Below are 24,589 nucleotides of genomic sequence, written 5' to 3'. Positions count from 1 at the left end.
TCCGTCTTCATGTTGTACAGGGAGTTCAGAGATAATGCCAACCAGGGACTGCACCCACCTGTCATGCGTGTCACTGAGGGTAGTCTCATCCAGGGTAAACAGTTCCTTCAATTCTCCCAAAGAGAAGTGCCGCTCCACATCCTGCTCCTCATCTACCACACAGCTGCTCAGTGCCTTCTTGTGGCTCTGACGCTGAAAGATCTTCTCTTCAATGGTTCCAGCCTGGGGAGAGTAGGGACAAGGATGCAGGCCTCAATCATCCCCATACATAGAGGGTAGGAAAACCCAGGGGTCGAAACTGTAGCCACCCAGTTATTGCTAAGAGTCCTATAGCAATACCTCTGCTAACTTAGCCATTTCCCCAGTTTGTCTTAAGAATGTGAATTATGCGTGTCCACACACACAAGATATCCTTTAGATCAATGGAAAATTTCAGGGACTGGCTAAATTCCTTCAGGGTGAGATGAGATTTGTTTGCAATTACTTCACCAGGCCTCCACACCAAAACAAAAACAGAATAAATATTTGGGTATCCTCTGCCAAACCATACCAAGATACAAAGAATTAAATATTATTCCCTATTCTTGAGCTCAGAGACTAGTGGGAGAAACAAACATATAATCTATTTAGTACAATAACAAATCTCTATAGGGTGCTCAGGGACCCACATGAGGGATGGTAGAAGAAAATGTTAAAAAGCTTTAAGCAGAGTCTCTTGAAATGAATCTTAAAAAATGAAGATGGCTTATAAGACAGAAGGGAAGCCATTGCCAGCAGAGGAACAAAGGAAAAGGCCTGGCCCAATGGAGGACTGAAGTCAGTCCATCCAGAGAATGGTGGGAGTGTAGTTAAGAGCTGGACTATGAAAGTCAACAGAGCCATCCTGGAGAACCTGGGATGCCAAACTGAAGAGCTCTTTCTGGAAGCTGTGTGTGAAAAATGGGTTTGAAAAAGACCAAAAGTAAAGAATTAGGAAGCTGCTTCAATATTCAAGTGAGACATGACTGTGACCTTAATATGGCATGGAGGAGGGCTGCACAGGAGACATTTCAAGAATATAAAATCAGTGACAATTTATAGGAATTTGATTGTTAGGAGATAAATATCCCAGTAAGAGGATTCCCCAGAATTAGGTTGGGTAGATAATGGAGCCATTAAATGACAACATTCAGCAGGGGGAAAGAATTTAGTCATGATGTATCTTAAGTGCTCATAAAACATTCAAGTGGAAATACAGTAATGATGGAAATAGGGCTCTAGAACTCAAATAAGCTCTGGGCTAAAATTTTAGTTAAGAGATTTGTCAATATGAATATTTGTAACCAGAGATGAGTTTCAAGAGACTAAAGATTAATAGTCAATTGTGTCCGACACATAAAGAGGAAGAATCAAGTCTGTTGGCAATTAGACAACAGTACACTTGAAAGCAAGTTCAATGACAGAAGTGATCTGATGAATGAGATGAGAGGTAAGACTAATCTGTAGCCTTTGGAAACATGGTGAGTGAATGGAAAGTAACTCAATGTGGTTGCTACAACAGCAGAGAAATTTCTCCAGAGAGAGAGAAGACTTTAAGGTGAGAACTATTTGAGCATGTTTTTAGACTTCAGCAGAATAAAGGAGGAAGTGATCAACTAAGAAAGCATGGAAAGAGGTCTATATCAGAGCTGGAATGAGTCTCAGAGAGGAAGGAAATGATCTTCTGAGATGGGAACAGCAGATGTTGTGACTTAGTAAGAGACAAAGGAAGATGAGAGATGTCAAGCTGGGTAGCCAATATTTTCTTTCTGAAGTAGAAGACAAGATCTCTGCAGAAAGAATGAGACAGAGGTAGGAAACTTGAGAGAAGTGGTAAAGGTTTGAAGTGGTTGTTGAAGGAAATGAATGAGATACAGCCCAGCCTAAAATGGAGACTATGACTCTGTGACAGTGGCAACCTGTAAATGCAAATTTTAGCTGGTGTAGAAGCTGAGAATAGCTGTAATGATTCTTAGTGAAAGTGTAGCTGAAAGGATGCATAGTGAGGATCACGCTGACAAAAGGAGAAGTCAAGCCAGATTCAGAGGCAGGCACTTAAGACATTAGATGGAAGCAGATTGTAGTAGGGATAAGAAAGCTGGAAGGACAGGAAGAACAGACAATACTCAAGTTTAGGGTGATGTATGTTTCAGAGTGTAGTTTTGGGAGTAACTAGAGGGGTTGAGGAGAGTTACAGAGGTTATTAGAGATGAAGACTAGGAAATATCAAGATCAAAGTGCTGGATAATGGCATGATACCTGAAACCAGGATGATAGCTGGGTTTGGGAAAATCAGAAAGAGTGAGCTACTATCCACAGTCATTAATGAATTAGAAGAGCAGAGGCTAGATGACCAGCAAAGAAAAGAGGGTGATCAAGTCAAACAAAGAGCTTCAAAAGAGAACTGTGGAGGGGCCTCCCCGGTGGCGCAGCGGTTGAGCGCTGGGTTGTGAAGCAGCCCGCGGCCTCTGCGGCGCCGGTTCGATCCCCGGCTGCTCCCCGGCCACCGGAGTAGGGTCCCACATGGTGCGCAGACCTCTCCTGCCGCCCGCTTCGGTCCTTCTGCCTGCTCTGCTCCCCACTCTGGCTCTGGTGAATTCTCTCACCCTCCCGCGCTTCTGACTGTACCCAGTGCTTGTATAAACAAACAAACAAATAAATAAATAAAAACATGCCTCTATTTAAAAAAAAAAAAGAGAGAGAGAGCTGTGGAACAGATGATCTGAGCAAGCACAGCTTGCAAAATGCCAACACTTCTGAGGCCCGTGTGAAATGGACTATGAGAAAACGAGAATGCAAGTAGCTCAGAAATCAGGTCTGAGGGGAAGCAAGCGTCTTGTGAAAAGGCTGAGATCATGGGGGAGTTTTATTAACTAGTCATCAGATGCCCAGAGGGCATAGTAAGATGAATTTGGAGGACTGAGGTGGAAAGAAAACAAAAAAATAAATAAATAAAGGGTTCTAGGCTAGCAAAGGGTCAAATAGAGGAACTAAGAAGTCCTGAAGGTCTTGTTCCATTCATTGCCCACCCCTGCTCTAACCACTATCAACATCCTTACAGAGAGCAGACGATAGATATAGCAGGTCTTCTTCTGACCGTCACGCCAGACTCGGGCCATAGCTTGTTCATCATTGGCTGGATTCCAGTCAGGGTCAAACATGACCAGTCGGTTAGCCCCAATGAGATTGAGGCCACAGCCTCCAGCTTTGCTGCTCAGCATGAAAACAAAGTCAGGGCTCTGAAAAGAGAGGATGAAAGAGAAAAAGAACCTCTTGCAACCTGAAATGGAATCCTACTCAGCCCAGTTGACTGTTCTCTTACAATCAATACTCTATGTCAAGACCAGTGGTGAAGACCACTAGTTTATCTGCCTACAGGCCAACTTGCCAGCCTGAGAACCGATCCCCTCTATAGTTTTAAGTCAACCTTTATTTGGTATCACTTCATTGGTAGTATGGAGTCAGGGGCCATGCATTTACCAACGGATCATTGAAGCGCTCCACAACCTTGGCTCGTTTCTTAATGGACATCGTGCCATCCAAGCGAACATATAAGTACCTGAAGGGGAATCCAAAGATCAAAAGCCAAGAAGGAAGAAGAATCCCTTGAAGCAAGAGCTACTGAAGGGACTAAACTAATAATGCTTGCGACCACTATGCAAGGCCTGAGACCTAAACCCCCAAAGTGAAGGGCAATGAGATAGGGGTGAGGACTTTGTGCTGTAGGAGCATATGAAGGACCAGGGGCAATTCTGCTTGGAGATAGAGCTAGACCCAGCACAGCAATTAGGGAACAGACATCATCTGGGAAGTCTTGTGCACACATCTGGGAAGTCTTGGCACAGAGCCACCAACCAGAACACCTCTTCTTCCTAGAGGGTCAGGAGGGGAGGCACCCCTTAAGCAGTCTGGTTAGGCTCTTCCTTACCTTCGGACCCGGCAGAGCTTCTCAAAGAGGTCCAACGTCTGGGTATAATTGGACACCAGTACTACTTTGTCACTGCTGCGGCTTCGGGTCACCGCCAGAATGTAGTCAAGGACCAGCATCTTACCTGGGGGTATCAGCAACCATTAGCCCCCAGTGGACCATCCTAATGGCCTAGGATTGATTTTTCTTGATAGCCTGCCTTCAGATAGGATAGGTCTAGCACAGAGAAGCACACAGACTAGAAGGGAAGAATCTCACCTGATAGCTGGGGCTCTATAGCCTTAGAGCTATAACCTGGGGGAAACAAGTCCAGGGCACCTTCAAAGCCACCCTCTTCCTCGACACACTTGTCATAGATTAGAGCTGGATCTAAGGGGGGGAGGGGAAAAGTCAGTTATATTGCTTTCAGAAGTTTCCATTTTAGTGCTCATTAGAAGTCCCTCTTGAAGCCTACCCAGAAGACTTCCCTCAACGCCAACTTTGTTTGGTCTCTACCACTCCAAATTCCAGTATGCAATCAGAACTATCTTGGACCATGACTGGATAACCTTGCCCGCTGGTGTGTTCGCCCAACAAGAAGGGAGGTATATCACAGAGGGCAAAATTTGTTATTTTTCCTCCTTCCCAACATTTTAGACGCATGTGTGTGCATGCACATGTTCATACACAGCTCTATACACTCCAACCATCAAGCATGGGCTCAGCAAAGGGTTAGCTGAATTTCCCACAATGTCTGATTTAGAGTATGCAATGCAGAACTCATGCTTTGGGAAGGGGTGGAATCCCATACACACAGCCTCTATGAGGACTCTGAATAAGTTTGTAAAGGTGGCCCCCCCTTCCTTGCTCACTCTCACAGAGGCCCCCAGGGCACAGGCCCAACTCACGATTACATAGCTTCTTAAGAGAAGTGATGGAAGAAAGGGAAGACACACTCATTTTGCCCTCACGCAGCTCTTCTGCTGGCTTGGCCTGTCTCAGAAACCTCTTGTATAATTCATTCTGAAGGAGTGTAAGCCTGAAAAATAAAGGCAGCTGGATCAATGGGAAAGGCTGGACCAACTTCTGTCCTCTGAGGAGACACTGAGAGCCATGCCTCAGGAACTGAGCTTTTACCCACTCACTCCATATCACCCATTTGAGTTCAGTACCTACAACAAACCACCTGCTCAATCTTCACAGGCAGATATTTAGAAAGGATATCAGATGTCCTCCGTATCAGGCACCTAGGAAAAATAGGATAAAAAGGCAACGTGCTGGTAAATTTGTAATGCTAATTAACAGTGTAAAAGCTACTAGCCACAACCACCAAAATTGATTCTCTTATGTAACATTAAATGTTAGAGACGCTTCAGTCTTATGGCAAAGACATCTTTATCAGGGTCTCAATCATGGAAAGTCTAGGCTACACTGACAACTTTCTCTTTTCCTTCAATAGGTTAGCTGGTTTTCAAGAAATGGTCATGGTCTTCTATTGAGACTGGTGCCTACAGGTAAAGCAAGCTGCAAACCACTAAATTTTTAGGGGTTCTGCTTGCATTTGCCCAATGCCTGCTGCCACATGGCCCAAGGCTCAAAATTAAGTGCAGAGTTCCTGGCAAACCAGTAAGCACAAGTGATCAAGTAGCTAAGACACACTGATTCTCCCCTCCTGCCATCGAAAGCTGGGAGGGAGAGGTGCCAGTTGAGCAGGGTAGCACTCTTCAGGATGTCAAATTATCAGGTATATATTCCTACAACAGAGAATGTACTTAGCCCCTGGGCTATATGATCCCCATGGAAAAAGCCTTCACACCTGAGAGAGCATTTATCCCTTAAATATAGTCCTACCTGCCACAGAAAGCTATGGGGCATGGAAAGGGAAGCTTCGTGCTTTAGATCTGAGACTGACAACAGAAAGCTCCTGAAGTACTAGTACTTCAAAGGATACTTTGCTCAGGAATTCCAGCAGCACCTGAAAAGAGCTTTCTTGAGCAGTTCTAGTGAGTCCGCCCTAATGGCCTAGGGGTTAAGTCTCAGCACTATCACCACGATGGCCTCAGTTCGATCCCTGGTCAGGGAGCTAGCCCACATATGGCGCAGCAGACATCTCCTGTCTCGGCTGTTGCTCCCCTCAGCAGTATTTCAGTAGATCTGCCTGTTCTGCTCCCCACTCTGTCTCTGATGAATCCTCTCACTCCCGGCACCTCTGGCCTGTAACCCAGTTCTTCTACACCAAAAAAAAAATAAAGTTCTAAGCAATTCAAACCTAGATCACAGAGTCCAACCCAAGAACAAAGCAGACATCTGGCCTACAGACCCCTTCATTTATTTAGTGGCTATAGTTCAGGCAGATCCTTGTCCCTTCCTATAATCCCATTCCTTGAGGCCTCTAGAAGTTCAGTATCCCCTCCCCCTCCAACCAAGTACTGCCTTGGATAGCTTTCAAGATAATTCTGATCACCTAACTTGGGGGAACCCAAAGAGAGAGTTTTGCTGTCTAGCCCAGCCCCCACCCTGTGGTACCTGTTCACAATGCTGATGAGTTCCCGTAGTCGCTCCTCTCCGAGCTGCCTGTCTGCCTCACTGGCAGCCGCATCTCTACCCTTCAAAATTGGCAACTCAAAATGCTTCTTGAACTCATGGGCAGTTCCTAAATATGGGAAAGAAGGAAAAATTAAAGCATTAAAGAGTGTGGAAAAGGAATCTTTCCCCAGTTACAGTAATGAAAGACTACTTTGTTACAGACCAACCTTCTCGCCAAGAACAAAGTCAAATTATAGGCAATTTCTGTTTGAACGGATCAGAAAGCTACCAAAGCAGTGAAGACTTTACAGGCCAAATAGTGAGACAGTGGCATCCAAATATACATTTAAATGTAAATATAAACGAACCAGATAATCCAGTTGAAAGACAAGCCCACTGTTAGGCTAGATCATTTTTAAGTTCACCTATATACTGTTGTGAAAAAAGAAGTAGTATGTCAATCAACAAAACTACAATATAGATAAATCTTGTAAACATTACTCAAAGCAAAAGAAGCCAAACACAAAGGTAACATATTGTATAATTTCATTGATGTGAAATATCCAGAATAGGTAAACCAGAGACACGGAGATCAGACTGGTGACTGCCACAGATTGGGAAAAGGGAGGCTAGAGTTCTTTTGGGCAGGAATGAAAAAAGGACCAGGTAGCTCACAAAAAATGGCCTATGAACATATTAAACATATTCAACACTAGGCAAATGCAATGAGGTCTCATTAAATACCCATCAGAAAGACAAAAATTAAAACAAAAAGGTGTTTTGCCTTTTTTTTTAAAGATGATAGACATTGGGTGAGAATATAAAGCACAGAGCAGCAAACTACAGCCATGGGTCAGCCACCTTACTGTAAATTAAATTTTATTACAACACAGCCAAGCCCACTTGTTCACACATTTTTCATGACTGCTTTCATAATGCAACAAGAGTTGAGTGGTTGTGAAAGAGACAGTATGGTCTTCAAGCCTTAATACTTATCTAGCCCTTTAAGAAAAAATTTGCTGACCCCTGATAATAAAGACACTGAAATTCTCATACACTGCTGGTACAATCACTTTGGAAAATCATAGTATCTATTTGACTGGAACACATTCATAACATATGACCCACTTTTAAATATTTCACTTTTAGGATAGACCCAAGAGAAATGCATTATTACATTTAGAGATATGTGTAAGAATGTTCATATTGGTTCTCCCCGTTGGCGCAGCGGTTGAGCGCTGGGTTGCGAAGTTGCCCGCAGCCTCTGCAGCGCCGGTTCGATCCCCCCAGCCACCAGAGGAGGGTCCCACATGGCACGCAGACCTCTCCTGCCGCCCGCTGCTCCCCTCAGCAGTGTGCTTCGGTCCTTCTGCCTGTTCTGCTCCCTGCTCTGGCTCTGGTGGATTCTCTCACCCTCCCGCGCTTCTGACTGTACCCAGTGCTTGTATAAATAAATTGAAAAATAAATAAATCTTAAAAAAAAAAGAATGTTCATATTATGATTCAAAAGAACAAAAACTGGAAGCAACTCAGTTACCTCTAACAGAACAGATAAATAAATCTGGTGTATCTGTAAAATGAAATAGTTTACAAAAATAAAGCAAACTACTGCTACAGGAAACGTGGATGAATCTCAAACATAATGTTGAATGAAAGGAACCAGATGCAGAGGAATATTTTCTGAATATATACTCAATTTATATAAAGTTCAAAAATAAGCAAAATCAATCTGTAGTATGAGAAGAGTGTTTACTTCTTAAGAAAAAGAAGGTAATGATTGGCGAGGAGGTTGCTGAGCTAGGTTAATAACTGATCAGGTGCTGGTTATACAAATGTGTTTACTTTGTGAAAATCTTGCCTCTCAGCTGGTTCTTTGCCTGAAGTTATCCACCTGAACACTAACAAAATGGGGCAGCACCAAGAAGCCCTTCCATAGATATGTTATTGCAACTGGTTGCCAGGAATGGGGGGAGTGGGGAAGTGGAATTATTGTTTAATGGATAGTATTTCAGTTCTAGTAGATGAAAAAAGTTCTGGAAATAGATGGTGATGATAGTTACACAACAACGTGGATATAACTAATGCCACTAAACTGTACACTTAAAAAATGTTTAAAAAAAAAAAAAAAAAACTGCCCAAGACAGAATCTGCTCTGAAGCCAAAGCTCCTGTGATGCAGCTAGAATGTGAGGAACAAAAATGCCTGTGGACACCACCATGGTGTCCACCACAGACATCATGCCCTGCGTAGCCCCTGCCATCTCCACAGTAGAAAAATGGCCAGAGTGGGTTTCACTGGCCAAAGCTTCTAATGACTTTGTTAAAAAAAAGTCTTCCTAGAAGAATATCTAATAGCCTATAGATTATTGGCAATCTCACCTTTCTCTGCTCAGCTAAGAGTTGCTACCTCAAGACCAAGGAAAGGCTCTTCTTCAATAGAGCAGACAACACCAGATTCTTACCCAGGATGCCTGAATTAACAAAATGTACCAGGCTGAAATACTCAAGGAGATCATTCTGGATGGGGGTCCCAGAAATAAGCACACGCCGGCTGGTATTCAAGCTGTCCAGAGCCTGGTAAGTCTGATTCTCAGAGTTCTTGAGCCTGTGTCCCTGCAAGGAAATTCTCACTTAGGCCTGGGCACAAAGTGGCATCCCTAAGGATATCAAAGTCTTGTGTGGACAGGAAAAGAAGAATCACACGTATTATAGGTCATGTGTCTGAGCAGGGGGGCAGCAAGAGTGAGTCTAACCACCTGTGTGGGGAGAAAAATTAGGCTTAATAGATGGACCTTCAGTTCCCAGACAGTGCTTCAACCATAAGGCAAGGATTCCATTTCCTTTTTCCCTGTTTCAACTTCCAGGGCCTTAGCAGCCTACCTATCCCATTCAGAGATCATTTCAAAAATGCATGCTTTCAGGGAGTCCTCCCGCCCCACCAGCCCAAACAATCCAGAAGCTCCTAAGCCAGATCCCTTCTATATTCACCTCCAGGCCTTGTCTGGGCTGTCAGTGTTTAAACAGAATTATTGCCTCTTCCCCACAATTCCTACACTCCCTGTCACCCGTCTCCTATACATACCTGTTATTTCTTTTAAGCTTTTTTGAAGAAAATGGTAAAAGATCCTATCACTTTTCCACAAGAAGTACATGGAAAGGATCAGGCCTGTGCCTTCTCTATTCCCAGGCCCAATTTAGCCCCATACTGGGCAAGACAAATAAAACTCAAGAACCAGTGCAAATGAGTACATCAGCTTTGCTCCCTCTGGTCAATCTTTTACAATCCAGTGAAACACATACCCTGCACTGACTCTTCCACCTATAGTATCATGAGGAAGCTTGTTAGCTCAGCACTTCTCAGTAAGGCCCCAATTAATTTCACTGACACTCTCCACAGCTTGTCACCGCCCAGGAAGCCACAATTTCTCACTACTCCGAGCACTGGACTCCCTTAGGTTTCTTTGCTCAGATCACTTCACTGGCCTACAGACTCAGCTCAGAAAACAGGAGAGAAGGAAAACACCACAGAGCAGAAGAAAATCTAGATACCTTCCCCACCCAGTAGGTAACAGCCCACCTTCTATCCCACAGTGTCCCATAATCACCTCAACTTAATCCTCACAAAAATCTCATTAGGCAGATATTACCACTCCATTTCACTGACAGAGAAACTGAGTCCCTGGTGATTAAGTAATTTGTCTAGTTACATTTAAGTGGCAGAGCCAAGATTTGAATAATGAACTCTAAAACCTATATTCCCCTCAGACTGTACCAGGTCTCTTCACCCATACAAATCCCTCCCACCCAAAGTCCCTTCTTTGGTCTAGGAATACTGCCTGGATGCAAGAAAACCAATCAGCTCATAGCTCTTCACCTTCCTCAGAGCACCAAGCATCGCTTAATCCCTCTTTTGGCAGATTGGCACCATGAGCTCTTCCTTTCACTTGCCTCCTCTGAGGCAGCATGCCCCAGTGATTAGGCACAGCCTTTGGAAGGTAGTTCTCCTTGAGAAGACTCTGACATTTTTGATCACTAACCAAACTGCTAACAGTCAAGTACCTCATCACATATGACTAGTCCGACACTCCCCTTCTGGAGAACTGCAACATGAAGGCGAAGTGTTTCATAGGAAATGATGAGGATGGGAGAAGGTACTCTGGCGCCACGCTGATTCATGAATCCTTCTACAAGAGAAAAGGTGTCAGGGGAATAAGCCTCAGAATATCTTAAAGAAACAGCCTGTTTGACAATTCTGTAATTTAGCTTGGACCAACTATTTCAACTATTTTCCATGGGAATCCCCTCACCCTCACCATGCACTGCTTTCTACATCAGGGAGCATACACATAAAGAGAAGGTTGTGTGGAACAGTATAGTCATCTTTGTTAAAGCTCCATACCCAGCTTTTGGTCTATCTCATCCTTAGAGCCTCCATCAATGGCCAGAGGTTGAATCCTCCCTCCAAGCCATTTTGCGACTTCATTGTACCAGTTCTTCACTAGGCTGGAGGGCGACACCACCACTGCCTTGTCAATTTCTGGCTTGCACTCTGGACTCTGGCGCAAAAGTGTCCACATCAGAGTGATGCACTGCAATGTCTTGCCCAGGCCCATCTCATCAGCCATGATGCAGCCGTGACTGCCAGGGATGCGCCGACTGGTGACGCACTCCCACAGAAACTTCACTCCCTGGAGAAAGAAAGTACACGGCCCACTTTGGCATCCGTTTTTCAGAAATGGCAGCCTTCCCGACTCAGCCCCCACACTACACTTTGTTCCCCCACCCAAATTACCTCTCTCTGATGAGGCCGCAATACCTTACTGAGAATAGGATCAACAACCACATGGACAGGGAGCTTTTCCCTGAGAAAACACAGCAAAGAAAATATGGTGCTCAGACATTGTCAAGGGTATGCCCTCAGAAAGTTGTCTCTTGCTGACACAGAGGCCAGAGGAAGCCGCCAAAACAGAACGTTCTTTCAGTTTGGCCTGGTAATAAACCGTAACAAATTCCTGCTCCAGGGACTAGGAGACAGGCATGGGTTCCCTTATGTTTCTACCTCAACTCTCATCCCCCAAGTGAGCTTGGCAGGAAGTAGTAGGGAACCCACAACAACTGGACATGACCACCTGTTTTCCCCAGGGGCTCCATGAATGGCGTAGTTGTAATGATGGCACTATAAAAACATGCCAATCATATGGGAAAATCCCAACAAAATGCCCTCCTCCCTCCTGGGTATGTGCACTTACAGGGGCCAGAACTGCTCAAGAAATATCAACGCACATACTTGTCAAGTTTCAGCTGGTCATGGGCACTCAGTGGGGGAGGCTCATACAGTACCAAGGCACCCTCTTCCAGGGGATCATGGAGGGCTCGGCGAACTCCTGCTCTTTTGAGGCCCAATGCCCGAAAACCCAGAGGACCTAGAAAGCAACAATTTGTCAACTGAGCCTTTATGTTGAAGTGCTCAAGCGGGCGCAGTTCAAATGTCCATCCTTCACATAATTTTCCTAACGCTCCCAGAACCTCTCCAAGACCAGTTTGGGTATCTCTACCCAATCATCATCCCATTCTGCTTCAGATCAGAGCTTTTACCACTTATTTCTCCCACTTAACCACAAACTTCTGGAGGGTGGGGTCTTGTTCATCACAAGTCATGCCTGAAAAGGTCTGAACCTTATTGGGGTCTCTGTGTCTGAGATCTCTTGAAAGTGGGCCTCCTTCCTCCTTAATCTCAGTTTTAGCACAATGTTATGCCCTAGTAGAAAAGGGGAAAACTTTGTAGAATCTAGGCTTCCAACAGAGTCAACCTCATAAAGGAGATGCTACTAAACTCACTTGGACTGAATGAAACCTGGGCCCATCAGCCCCTCTGATGCACTAGGGGCTTCCTGAGCACTAGCACAAGATGATGAGTTGGTCTTGGCAGCCCTTGCTGAAGCTATCACAAGCAGCTTTCATCTGGGTCTGAGGAGGCTCATTCCATGCACAGTCACCACTGGACAAAACCTCCAACTGGAAGCCAAACTTGGATGTACAAAAGTAGAAATATTGAATCTATTCAGGAACAATCACACATGACTGACTCAAAAAAATAAAAGTCTCCCTCTTTACCTTGGTAATTTGGAATGGGGATTTTGAAAGGCTTTGACAAAATGCTTCGAATAAATGCTTCCTAAAAATAAAGAAGAAACAAGAGATTTAGGACCAACTGGCTATGTTATGATAGTATTTTTGTAGGCACAGTCTAAAATAAAATGCCTATCTAAGAATTGTAATACATTCAGAGCATTGTATTTTGATTCTGACTCATTCTAATACTTCTAGAAGATAAGGAGATATGCCTCATATTAGGTTATTAGATTTGGTACAAAGCTTCTATCTTTGATGCTTTACATATGGTTCTATAAATACCTGAGGAAAGCCACGAGCAAGTCTGAATCAACCAGAAGGCTCAGAGTCATTAACTAGCTCATAAAAGACCATGTCAGGAAGGATACCAGATTATTCCCTGGGTATAGCCCTTCAGAGGACAGCACCAAATGGATCCAACCCCAGTACTAACAGGTAACTCCAAGGTCGCAGTTTAACCATTGTCCTATAGGGCTACAACTTCCCAAGCACACCTCACAATTTTTTTTAAAGATTCATTTATTTATGCATACAAGAACAGGGATACAAGCCAGAGGTATGGGGAGGGGGTGAGAGGATTCACCAGAGACAGAGTGGGGAACAGAACATGCAGACTGACTGAAATATACTGCTGAGGGAGCAGCGGGTGAGCCAGGAGAGGTCTGCCTCTCCATGTGGGTTGCTCCCTGGCTGGGCATCGAACTCGTGCTGACGTGACTGCAGTTAGCTTCATAGGTTGTGATTTAACCCCTTGTGCCACAGGGAAGGCCCGCACCTCACAATTTTTGTCCTATCAATTCTGCCCCCTGTATCTATTTTTTTTTTGCCTCCTGCATCTAATTCCCAATTCAGTCTCCTTAGAAACTAAGTCCCTGAAAGAGTAGTGTTAGGGGGCCTCCCTGGTGGCACATTGGGTTGAGCACCACACTGTGAAGCTGTCCGCAGCCTCTGTAGCATGGGTTCGATCCTGGCGGGCCGGCGAGAATCCCACATGGCACAGCAGACCTCTCCTGTCACACCTGCTGCTCCCCTCTGCAGTGTATTTCTGTGGTCTGCCTGTTCTGCTCCCTGCTCTGTCTCTGGTGAATCCTCTCACCCTCCCGCGCGTCTGGCCTACACCTCGCTCTTGTATAAAAATAAATAAATCTTAAAAAAAAAAAAAAAAGAGTAGTGTTAGTAGGAGTAATAAGAACAATAGTGTTAGTAAAATACTATTAATAACTGCAAAAATGACAACAATAATGACTAACAGTGTATGTCAGATGCAATGCTAAGCCCCTTGCATTCATTACCATTTAATTCTCAGTCATATGAGGCCCAGAGGCCAGAGACATCTTTCATGAGTTTTTTCATCATTGCTATTCATAATTATATAGTTATGTTTAATCCCTGAAGAATAAATATTACTGGCACCCCCATTTTACAAATGAGCAAACTGAGGTTCTGAGAGGTTAACTCACTTTCCCAAGTCACATAGCCACAAGATTTGTCGGACTTTCCCAGTCTGAGGGTCCTTATTTGTAACCAGTGCAATACAGTCTCTTAACCCAAACTATTTGAATATGGCCATGTGGACCAGCTCAGAGTCAACAGCTTCCTCCCAATGGGAAGGCATGAAACAATCAGAAAAAGGGAACATAAGAGAGGGCAAGCCTAATCACCAAGAAAAAGCAAGTGGCCTAGGGGTTAAGTCTCAGCACTATCACTGCTATGGCCTGAGTTCCATCCCCAGCCAGGGAGCGAACCCATATATGGCAGAGCAAACCTCTCCAGCTCCCCTCCGCAGTGTATTTCAGTCAATCTGCCTGTTCTGCTCCCCACTCTTTCTCTGGTGAATCCTCTCACCCCCCACACCTCTGGCTGATACCCCAGTTCTACACAAAAGTAAATAAACAAAGAAAAAGCAAGTGGAATAAGGGTGACAGGAAACAGCCACTTGAGGCCGGAGAAGGGTAGCCTTGGGGCCTTCACCTCAGGGTCTGCAGGAGCCTCTATATCATTACTTCAACCAGTGATCAACACTGGACATGGGAGCAGGAGGAGGCAGGAGAGCCGACAGTTCCTTAGCTAACATTTCCATCAAAGTGCTGGTCTGCAATACACACCTGATCCACTGGGGAATTATAACACTCTATTAACCTCAACAAAACAAGAACTGGGCCCCCAAGCATATAAGGAGGAAAGAAGAGCAGAAACCCTAAAGGTCGTTTTAATGGGAATCCATTAGTGGAAGAAGATGTAATGAAGAAACTCCCTTCTAGCAAAAGGCAATTTAATATGAAAAAAAGCAAACACATCCTGCCTGAAACTTTTACTTTTATATTTTGATCATTATGGCTTTCTAGAAACTCATTGTACCTTAAACTGGAAAAATATAAGGAATATATCTGTCAACCTACTGGAAGCCAGAAAAGGAATGTAGAGAACTGACTTCATCATCACACTAACTAACATGATAAAAGCAAGACTGGAGAAAGACCCTAACCCTTTATTTGCAAATTATTTTGCAGTTGCATAAGATCTCTATTGACATGGTTAATTCCTGTGATTACTATGCTAGCACAGATGAGAAACTTGTATAAAAGATACTAACAAAAAGCTACCCTTAAGTCAAAGGAGAGGAAAAAGAAGAGGAGCTCTTTCTTCATTTCTAATTTTGCATCAACTTTGCACTGAAATATTATTTTCAAGATCATCAATGTGGCAGGCTACTTTTTTGAGACTGAATAGGCAAGAATCTGTGTCCCAAGATTTAAAGCAATATCTTCAATAAAACCAGAAGCCACAGATGGTGCAGTAAGAACTGCAAGCCTGTGCTACTACATGAGACCGTGAAGACCCAGGCCCAAACAGCTCCTAAGACTTGCCACTGTCAACCTCCAGGAGTCTGGTCTTATGATCACCACCAGACTCTAGCAGAGGCAAGGGCGACAGCATGTTCTCATTTTGTTCATTTAGTTCCTGGAAAATGGATACTACTGTTCTAATAGAAGAGGGAAAGCATCTCTCCTCTCTACCAAGGTCAAATTTTCCCTCTTCCATTCAGATCCACTGCTTAACTTTCTTATCTTAACAAATATTCCTTTGCTCTCTTACCTCCTCCCCTTCAAACATCTAGGAAGAGTGGTCATTCCCCCTTCCTTATCTCCCATTCCTCCTAATTTATCTTCTGTTCCTTCTACTCCTCTAAAATTACCAATGACCTACATGACCCTAATTTCAAAGGGCCTGTTTCTACCCTTATCTTAGCAGACAAAGCCAGCCACTCCTCAAATATTTTCTGCTTTTCACTTCCATGACACTATTCTCCCAATATTCTGCCTCTGGAACCTCATGCTCAGCCCCCTAATGGGCTCTTTTCCCTCTGCCTAACACCCTTAAAAGTCAAGTTTTCGGGCCTCCCTGGTGGTGCAAGGGGTTAAGCACCGCACAATGAAGCAATCCGCAGCCACTGCTGCACGAGTTCGATTCCCAGCCGGCCAGGGAGAAACCCTAGCCGCAGCAGACCTCTCCTGTCTCTCCCACTGCTCCCCTCAGCAGTGTATTTCAGTCAGTCTGCCTGTTCTGTTCCCTGCTGTCTCTGGTGAATCCTCTCACCCCCTGCATCTCTGGCCTATACCCCAGCTCTTGTATGCACAAATAAATAAATCTTTAAAAAAAAAAAAATCAAGTTTTCCTCAAGGATCAGCTCTTCAAGGCACCTTTACCTCAACACCCCACTACATTTCAGTGCTAATGACCCCAATTCCAGTCATTACCTTTTTCCTAGTCTTCCACACTCATAATTGCAACCAATTCCAATCCTCAACATCTTAGAAGACTTCAAACTCATCAAGTGCTCCGCTAAAGTCCTCACCCTCCAGGACTGCACTCTGACTCTGATGGGCCCTCAGCACTTCTGCCTTTGGGGCCCTTCCTCCATAGCTTTCATACAGGTTGTCCCCACTTCACTAGAGCATTTCACACTCTCTTCACCTGGTTGGCTCCTCATTCTTCAGGACATTACCTAATCTGATTCTCAGGTACAGATATTCACCGACCTCCAAACTGTCAGGCACTCTGCTGTGTGTATTCCCCCACACTATGTCATATAGTTAACACAAGAAAACTTGAATCCTGAATGAGAACAGTCCCAGAGGAGTACATATTTTTTAAAAGCTCACAATACAAACAATGTGTACTAAACTTACATACTATGGTAAAGCTATCTCAAAAAGGGATGATGAACATAATTCAGGATAGTAATTATCTCCAGGGATGGGAAAAGGGATTATGGTGTTGATAATGTTCCAGTAGTAGATGGTGGATCATAGGTATTTATTTTGTTTTATATCTTACATATAAGACACACATATTTTTATAATTATTAAATTATGAAAAAACATATTTAAATGTGTGCTGAAGGGCCTCCATGGTGGTGCAAGGGGTTAAGCACAGCACTGTGAAGTTATCCAGACTCTGCAGCACGAGTTTGATCCCCAGCCAGCCAGGTAGCTACCCACATGGCACCACAAACCTCTCGTCTTGCCCGCTGCACCTCTTGTTACAGGGCAAACCCCGATATAAAATGGGGTTGCCTGAATGTGGGTCTTCACCCACGCGCTTAAAGGGGACTTATTAATGCTAAACTGCAGACATATCAACAAAAGGTTGATAAAAGGTTTATTTACAAGGGAAGGGGAAATGGGGGAATGAAAAACTCAGGGAGAAAAAAAAGAGGGAGATAAGTTCGTAAATGCATCCTACCCATTCTGCTGACCTGGAATCCCAGTGACCCCCGGAGCTGGCAAAAAACCTAGCACGCGGAGTGGCAAAGAGGGCGACCCGCAGCCACATGGTCAGTTAAGTACTCAAACTGAGAGCCTAGTTACTTAACTCCGCCCTCAGGTCCTCACAACCTTCCCTTTGGTGATCATGGGATTTGTAGTTCCCAGAGTCTTAATAAAGTGGGGGTGGAGTCCACAAAGTCTGTATGGAGTTTGCTCAGGACAGTCTTTGCCCCTAACACCCTCAGCAGTGTATTTCAGTCAGTCTGCCTGTTCTGTTCTCCACCTTGTCTCTGGTGAATCCTCTCAACCCCCCCCCACCTCTGGCATGTACCCCAGTTCTTGTATGCATAAATAAATCAATCTTTTAAAAAAAATGGGCCTCCCCTGGTGGCCTCTGCAGTGCTGGTTTGATCCCAGGCCGCCGGCGAGGGTCCCACATGGCGAGACAGACCACTCCTGCCGTGCCTGCTGCTCCCCTCAGCAGTGTATTTTGTCAGTCTGCCTGTTCTGTTCCTCACTCTGGCTCTGGTGAATTCTCTCACCCTCCTGCGCTTCTGACTGTACCCAGTGCTTGTATAAATAAATAAATCTTTAAAAAAAAAGACTGACCTTCCCTCGTTCAGAAGTTAATTCCAAGTCCAGGTTGTTACCTGTGCTTGGGACCTACAGGCTAAAAATTGGATGTTACCACAACACCCCTCCTGCGTTCAATTATTCTGTTAAAGCAGCTCACAGAACTCTAGAAAAAGAGTTTACTTACTAAATTTAGGGTTTATCACAAAGGATGTTAAGATATGAATGAACAGTCAGATGAAGAGATACACACAGAGCGAGATCTGGAAGGGCGCTGAGCACAGGTGTTCTGTCACAGTTGAGTTTGGGGTGCTCCACCCTCCCAGATGTGTTCCTGTTCACCAACCCAAGACTTGGATTTTTAAGCCTTCATTCATCATCTAAGAATGACAGAAAAATCACTGGCCACAGGTGACCTAGCTCAACCTCCAGCCCCTCCCTGCTGCCCTCTGGCCAGGGTTGGGGTTAAAAGCTCAACCATCAAGTCACAGGGTTGGTTACCCCAGCAACCAGCCCACAAGGTTAAGTGCTTTATAAAGCCGTTCATTAACAAACTCCCACTGGTTGCTGAAAGGGGGTTGTTATGAATAACAAAAGACACCTTTACACCTCTTATCACTTAAGAAATTCCAAAGAATCCTGCTGCCCTCAGAAAAGTTGGTAAAAATGTTGAGTGGAACTAGACAGAACTGACTTGAAATCTGGGCAAATTACTTAACCAGAGACTCAAGTTTACTCATCTTAAAAAAATGAGAATTATATGAGATAATGCATAGCACATATACACCATCATCATGGTTAAATTTGCTTTTACTAGAAAAACATGTGAAAACTATAGGACACTAGTAATCCTCAAAGCCATAGGCAGAATCAGAGACTGAGATGGCACCCTAGTTCCAACCTCTGCTGTTAAAAATAGAATAACAGGTCCAAAATGGAGCCCTTCAGGTCAGCCCCCCCCCCCCATACACAAACAATACAAATTGCAGTTTCAACCTCTTCCAAAAATGGAGCCTGAAACCAATCAATCTAAAGTTCCTAATCAGGACCGCTGAAGTAATCTGCACATCAGAGCCCCTTACCTTCCCCTGAGGGAAGGTGGCTTTACCTGAAATCTTTTCTTTCTCAATACCTTGTCTCACTCTTTTTAAATTTTTTTTAAGATTTATTTGTATTTATTTATGCATACAAGAACTAGGGCATAGGCCAGAGGTGGCGAGGTGGGGGGAGAGGATTCACCAGAGACAGTGGGGAGCAGAAGAGGACTGACTGAAACACAATGCTGAGGGGAGTAGTCAAGACAGGAGAGGTCTGCTGCGCCATGTTGGGTTAGCTCAAAATCAAGCTTCAGTGGCTGATAGCTTCATAGTGCTGAAGCTGCATGGCCTTCTCTCTCCTATACCCTTCTGTCTTTAGGAATCTGAACCACAAAGTCTAGTGCTCAAGAAGTTTTAAACAAGGGGACTTCAAGTCAGGGACACATACAAGGAAAGAGGCCAGGCTTCTTCCAGGTACCAAGAGCAGTGGGCAGGCCCCACAAAAGTCTGCTGCTGACCATTCTGTAGAGCACTTGAGGGGGGTGGGGGGTGGGCGGGGAACAGGGCACAGCGGCAAGACTCCCTAAACAAAACTAGGCAGGCACACAACAGCAGGTTGCAGTTCTGACTTACATGTTGACTACTGTCCAAACAGGGTGGTCGATTTGTAAGTTGTGTCAAAGGTTTCCGGAAAGAAGATGAGAAACACTCCTGGCTCTGGGTCTCACAGCTGGATTTCCGTTTCTTAGGCGTCTAGGAGAGAGTATTGGGGAAGATGAAGTATGGAAGACCAGAGCTCACCACAACGCAACTAAAATGTAAAATGTTTATAAAGTATCAGGCATTGTGCTAAACTCTTCCCAGGAATTATCATGTATCATCTCACAGTGCTCCTATGATACAGGCTTATTAGTATTCTTATTTAATGATTGAGAAAACTGAAATGTAATGAGGTTAAAGAACTAGCCTAATCTGAGGAAGGTTACTAGAAGTTCAATGAAATAGGACTGTGAAGGGCAAATCCACCAGTAATAAGTCACTCTCAAATCTTTACTCCAAAAGCCCCAGGGAATGATAGAGGAATCATTTGATTCCCTCCCATTTGCTTCTCACCCTGTATTTACGAGAGGAACAAGAATACAGGCCCCACCTCCCAGGCCACTGAGGCTACTCCCTCGTCAGTAGGGCAATGAGGACACTAACACTAAGTGCATTTTCAGTAGTAACCAGCAGATGGTACTATTTATGACCCAGCTACACCAAGTTCAAGTCTGAGACCCACATAAGTGGCAAGGGCAGAGGAACCCCTACACATCAGCGGTGCATTTGTTAGTGTGCAGACTGAGGGATACCCCAGGACTCCCAAACTTGCACACTCTAATTGGGTTTGGTCATCAGTGCACACCAAGACAAAGCATATTTAGTGTGAAAGAACTTTAATAGGGGCCTCCCTGGTGGCGCTGGGGTTAAAGTCAGTGCCATCAAGCTATCGCCAGCTACTGTGGCACAAATTCAATCCCCGCTCAAGGAGCTGACCCACATGGCACAGCAGACCTCTCCTTGTCTCGCCCACTGCTCCCCTCAGCAGTATATTTCAGTAGATCTGCCTGTTCTGTTCCCAGCTCTATCTCTGGTGAATCCTCTTACTCCTCACACCTCTGGCCTACACCCCCAGTTCTTGCATGCACACATAAAAATAAATCTTAGGGAGGAAAAGAAAAAAAAAGAACTTTAGGGCCTCCCCGGTGGTGCAGCGGTTGAGCGCTGGGTTGCGAAACCGCCCACGACCTCTGTGGCACCAGTTCGATCCTCGGCTGCTCCCCGGCCACCGGAGGAGGATCCCACATGGCGCGCAGACCTCTCCTGCCGCCCGCTGCTCCCCTCAGCAGTGTACTTCGGTCCTTCTGCCTGTTCTGCTCCCTGCTCTGACTCTGGTGAATTCTCTCACCTTCTTGCACTTCTGACTGTACCCAGTGATTGTATAAATAAATAAATAAAAATAAATAAATCTTTAAAAAAAAAAAAGAACTTTAGGGGCCTCCCTGATGGCACAGGGGTTAAAGACAGCACTACCAGCCTAACACCAGCCACTGCAGCAGGAGTTTGATCCCCATCAGCCAGTCGGCCAGGGAGCAGCCCACGTGGTGCAGTGGACCTCTCCTGTCTCGCCAGCTCCCCTTGGCAGTGTGTTTCTGTAGATCTGCCTGTTCTGGCCCCCACTCTGTCTCTGGTGGGTCCTCTCCCCCACCACCTCTGGCTTACACCCCAGTTCTTGTATGCATAAATAAATAAATCTTAAAAAAAAAAAAAGAAAGAAAGAACTTTAATAGACTAGTGTGTACAGGGAAGAAAGGATAATAGTTTCCCAAAAAAAAAATCTAAAGTTACCCATCCTTTCGTGGATAAATGCCCAAACAGGATTGGCTTGAAGCAGGGCTGTTGAGGCTTGAAAGCCTGCCCCAAATCTAAGGGACCTTTTGCAGGGGAAACCACAAGGGAGTGAAAGGGCCCAGACAAATCTGGAACAAAATGAGCAAAAGCTAAGTACAAATCAAGATAACAGCTGCCACTATCAGCCTCCCTACCTGTCTCTCACCCAGGTGTCTCTTCCAAGTGTCTTTACATGTCTCCTCCGGTTCCCCCAAGCCACTGGCGTCAGTCCAAAGCAGAGAAGAAAGCAGATTCTTCTTTTCCACGTGTCTCTCCTGTGCATCCCTCCAAGTGTTTTATAGCTACACCTAGCTGCTCAGCTCCACCCCTCATTAGGTGGGGCAGGGAACAGAGAACCTCCCCTTTTCTATGGAGATGCATATTATACAACACAGAGCAAACCCTACCAAACCTTCAGCAAAGAACCTACTTGAACCAGTTTGCCGAGGTTATTTGAAGCTTCAATGGTCCTACATGACACACCTGAAACAGAAACACCAGGCTCCCTTCCTATGCCTGCCCAAAATTGTTTTCTAGACCTCCCTTAGCTAACTTTTTCCTTCAAAGATCCAGTGTCCAAGCTCTTGGTTCTTTTTTTTTTTTTTTTTAATAGAGGCATGTTTTATTTATTTATTTATTTATTCATTTGTTTTTTTTTTTTTTTATACATGCACTGGGTACAGTCAGAAGCACGGGAGGGTGAGAGAATTCACCAGAGCCAGAGCGGGGAGCAGAGCAGGCAGAAGGACCGAAGTACACTGCTGAGGGGAGCAGCGGGCGGCAGGAGAGGTCTGCGCACCATGTGGGACCCTCCTCTGGTGGCTGGGGAGCAGCCGGGGATCGAACCGGTGCTACAGAGGCTGCTGGCACAAGCTCTTGGTTCTTGAATTGCTCTCTCTCTGAACTACATGCTACACTGGCCTACTGATTTTGGTACGTAGGTCCTGCCCACAGCCAGCCCCAGCAAGCCTTTTAGGCAGGGAGCAGAGCCAGGGTTCTCTCCAAAGTTAAATACACTCACTGCACTTGAGCATTAGCAAGAACAAGAGGGGCACTGCCCTTCAATCTAGCCCAAGTAAGTTCAGGATCTTGGGGTAGACCTGGTACACTCTACTGTTCTGTGACATTACATTAGGAACAGGACAAAGAGCAAAACAGCAGGATGCTAGTTGCTGTTGGGAAGTCTTTGGGTGATTGGGGGGGGGCCTGAGGCAAAGGCCCATCCTATCTGCTCTTTTGCTTTGAATACCCCTTCCTACAAGGAAAATTGAGGTTCTATTAGCATTTAGTGAGCACCTTGAGAATTTTATCTATCTTGTTAAATCCCTAACACAATAAATACTCATTAAAAGTTTACTGAACAGGGCCTCCCCGGTGGCGCAGCGGTTGAGCGCTGGGTTGCGAAGCTGCCCGCAGCCTCTGCGGCGCCGGTTCGATCCCCGGCTGCTCCCCGGCCACCGGAGGAGGGTCCCACATGGTGCGCAGACCTCTCCTGCCGCCCGCTGCTCCCCTCAGCAGTGTACTTTGGTCCTTCTGCCTGCTCTGCTCCCCGCTCTGGCTCTGGTGAATTCTCTCACCCTCCCGCGCTTCTGACTGTACCCAGTGCATGTATAAACAAAAACAAACAAACAAATAAATAAATAAACAAACAAACATGCCTCTATTAAAAAAAAAAAAAAAAGTTTACTGAACAAATGAAGCTATTGAAGGTGATCAGGTTCTTTCCAAATAACCTGAGAAACCGAGTACAGGATTTTTTTTTTTTAAAGATTTATTTATGCATATAAGAACAGGGCTATAGGCCAAAAGTGTGGAGGGTGAGAGGATTCACCAGAGAAAGAGTGGGGAGCAGAACAGGCAGATCTACTGACTACACTGCTGAGGGAAGCAGTGGGCAAGGCAGGAGAGGTCTGCTGCGCCATGTAGGCAGCTCCCTGGCCGGGGATCAAACACGTGATCAAACACGTGCTGTAGAGGCTGCCTTAGCTTCATAGTGCTGTGCTTAACCCCTTGTGCCACCAGGGAGGCCCAGGCCCAGTACAGCATTTCTGCCCCAAAAGACACCCCACCCCTCCCCCCCCCCCATTCCCAATCCCTTTGAGGGCAGAGTACTCACCACTACCCCAGGATGCCAATCATCGTCATCAGAGGACCTGCCTTCTGGTTTTCTCTTGGCTAGCTGGCTAGGAGCTAAGCTCCTCCTCTGTGAGGGAAGAAAGGAAATTGAACACCTGCAGGGAGCCTGCAACCCGAGTCCATTACACCCAGATCCGGGGCTACCCATTTCCCCTAGGTCACACTTACCATCCTGGGCCCAGGAGCATAAACATCAGGTACCCATGAGCCAAAGATTAAAGGAACTCAGCAGCTAAGAGAGCAAAACCAGGGCCTGGCAAAGAGTGGGGTGCTATATTGGGAGGATGGGCTAATTAAAAAGGGAGCATGGATGAAGGGGATCCAACCGGGAGCTGGACTGGGCCCAAACTCTGTGTCGGTCGCCAATTTCACCAAGGCGAGGGGACAGGTCAAGAAGGAAGAGTCCGAGAGGTGGTGCGCAGAGGTATGGGCTGGGGGGGAGGACAGGTGGCGCGCCAGACGGGGGGGAGAGGAGTGAAAAGGTCACAGATGGGCATGAAAGGAAGGGGAAGAGCGGGGGGCAGGTTGGAGGGGGGTGAGGGCTAATCACAGGCCGGGAGAGAATCTGCGCGGCAGCAACCCCGAGGCCTGCGGCGGGCGCGGCGCGGGAGTCCGAAGAGGGATTCCCCGAGCTTGGAGTGCGATGCCAGGCGGAGACTCTGCGAGGTCGAGCAGGGGTCCAGGCAAGACAAGAAAAGGACCCGAGCTTAGGGCAGGATCCCCGGCGTGGCTGGCAAAGACCGGCAGAAACGAGCCCCACGCCAGCTCCCCGCTTCACGCTTCCTCTCCCCGAAGCGCGCGTTAACAGCCGCCGGGAAATCCCCGAACCCGCCAGGCCGGGTCAATCGAACCTCCCGCCGAGCTGCGGCCGCGCCTCCCATTGGCTGCGCTCGATACGTTCGGCGCTCGCGCCCCCAGGCTGTGGGCGGGGCCGGCGCTGCGGCCCGGGCGGGGCTGGCGCCCCGGAGCTGGCGCGGCAGACGGAGCAGCGGGGAGGTGGGACTTAGGGGAAAGGCCGGGCCAACAGCCGCCCGGGCGGTTGGGCCAGGTGGGCGGGGCGAG

The 24,589-nt window shown here is 46.0% G+C and overlaps 1 protein-coding gene across 4 annotated transcripts in view; it reads right to left on the bottom strand.

The window, feature by feature from the left end:
* Nucleotides 1-24,327, bottom strand: part of RAD54L (RAD54 like) — a 29,910-nt gene extending 5,583 nt beyond the window's left edge. For 2 of the 4 annotated variants that reach the window (XR_008550355.1, XM_037500245.2), the window contains exons 1-17: nucleotides 23,696-24,327; nucleotides 23,508-23,594; nucleotides 19,595-19,714; nucleotides 12,565-12,625; nucleotides 11,738-11,873; nucleotides 11,243-11,312; nucleotides 10,850-11,138; nucleotides 10,510-10,634; nucleotides 8,913-9,063; nucleotides 6,452-6,578; nucleotides 5,098-5,172; nucleotides 4,834-4,964; nucleotides 4,205-4,315; nucleotides 3,947-4,070; nucleotides 3,499-3,577; nucleotides 3,078-3,257; nucleotides 59-222 (exon numbers count right to left, since the gene is read on the bottom strand). Coding sequence is in view for 1 of the 4 variants with exons in the window: in XM_037500245.2 (XP_037356142.1) it covers nucleotides 59-222; nucleotides 3,078-3,257; nucleotides 3,499-3,577; nucleotides 3,947-4,070; nucleotides 4,205-4,315; nucleotides 4,834-4,964; nucleotides 5,098-5,172; nucleotides 6,452-6,578; nucleotides 8,913-9,063; nucleotides 10,510-10,634; nucleotides 10,850-11,138; nucleotides 11,243-11,312; nucleotides 11,738-11,873; nucleotides 12,565-12,625; nucleotides 19,595-19,714; nucleotides 23,508-23,594; nucleotides 23,696-23,698 (2,033 nt within the window). In the remaining 3 variants the exon portion in view is untranslated. Of the gene's footprint in view, nucleotides 1-58; nucleotides 223-3,077; nucleotides 3,258-3,498; nucleotides 3,578-3,946; nucleotides 4,071-4,204; nucleotides 4,316-4,833; nucleotides 4,965-5,097; nucleotides 5,173-6,451; nucleotides 6,579-8,912; nucleotides 9,064-10,509; nucleotides 10,635-10,849; nucleotides 11,139-11,242; nucleotides 11,313-11,733; nucleotides 11,874-12,564; nucleotides 12,626-19,594; nucleotides 19,715-21,546; nucleotides 21,611-21,821; nucleotides 21,884-23,507; nucleotides 23,595-23,695 lie in introns of those variants that run through there. The other 2 variants (XR_008550357.1, XR_008550356.1) reach the window with 2 other exon arrangements.
* Nucleotides 24,328-24,589: the final 262 nt, after the last annotated feature.

This window comes from Talpa occidentalis, unplaced genomic scaffold (genome assembly GCF_014898055.3).
Source record: "Talpa occidentalis isolate TD23 unplaced genomic scaffold, MPIMG_talOcc4v2.1 talOcc4.9, whole genome shotgun sequence".
NCBI classification, from domain to species: Eukaryota; Metazoa; Chordata; class Mammalia; order Eulipotyphla; family Talpidae; genus Talpa; species Talpa occidentalis.
Note: the sequence above shows the minus strand (reverse complement) of the source record. Positions and strands in the feature narration are given on the sequence as shown.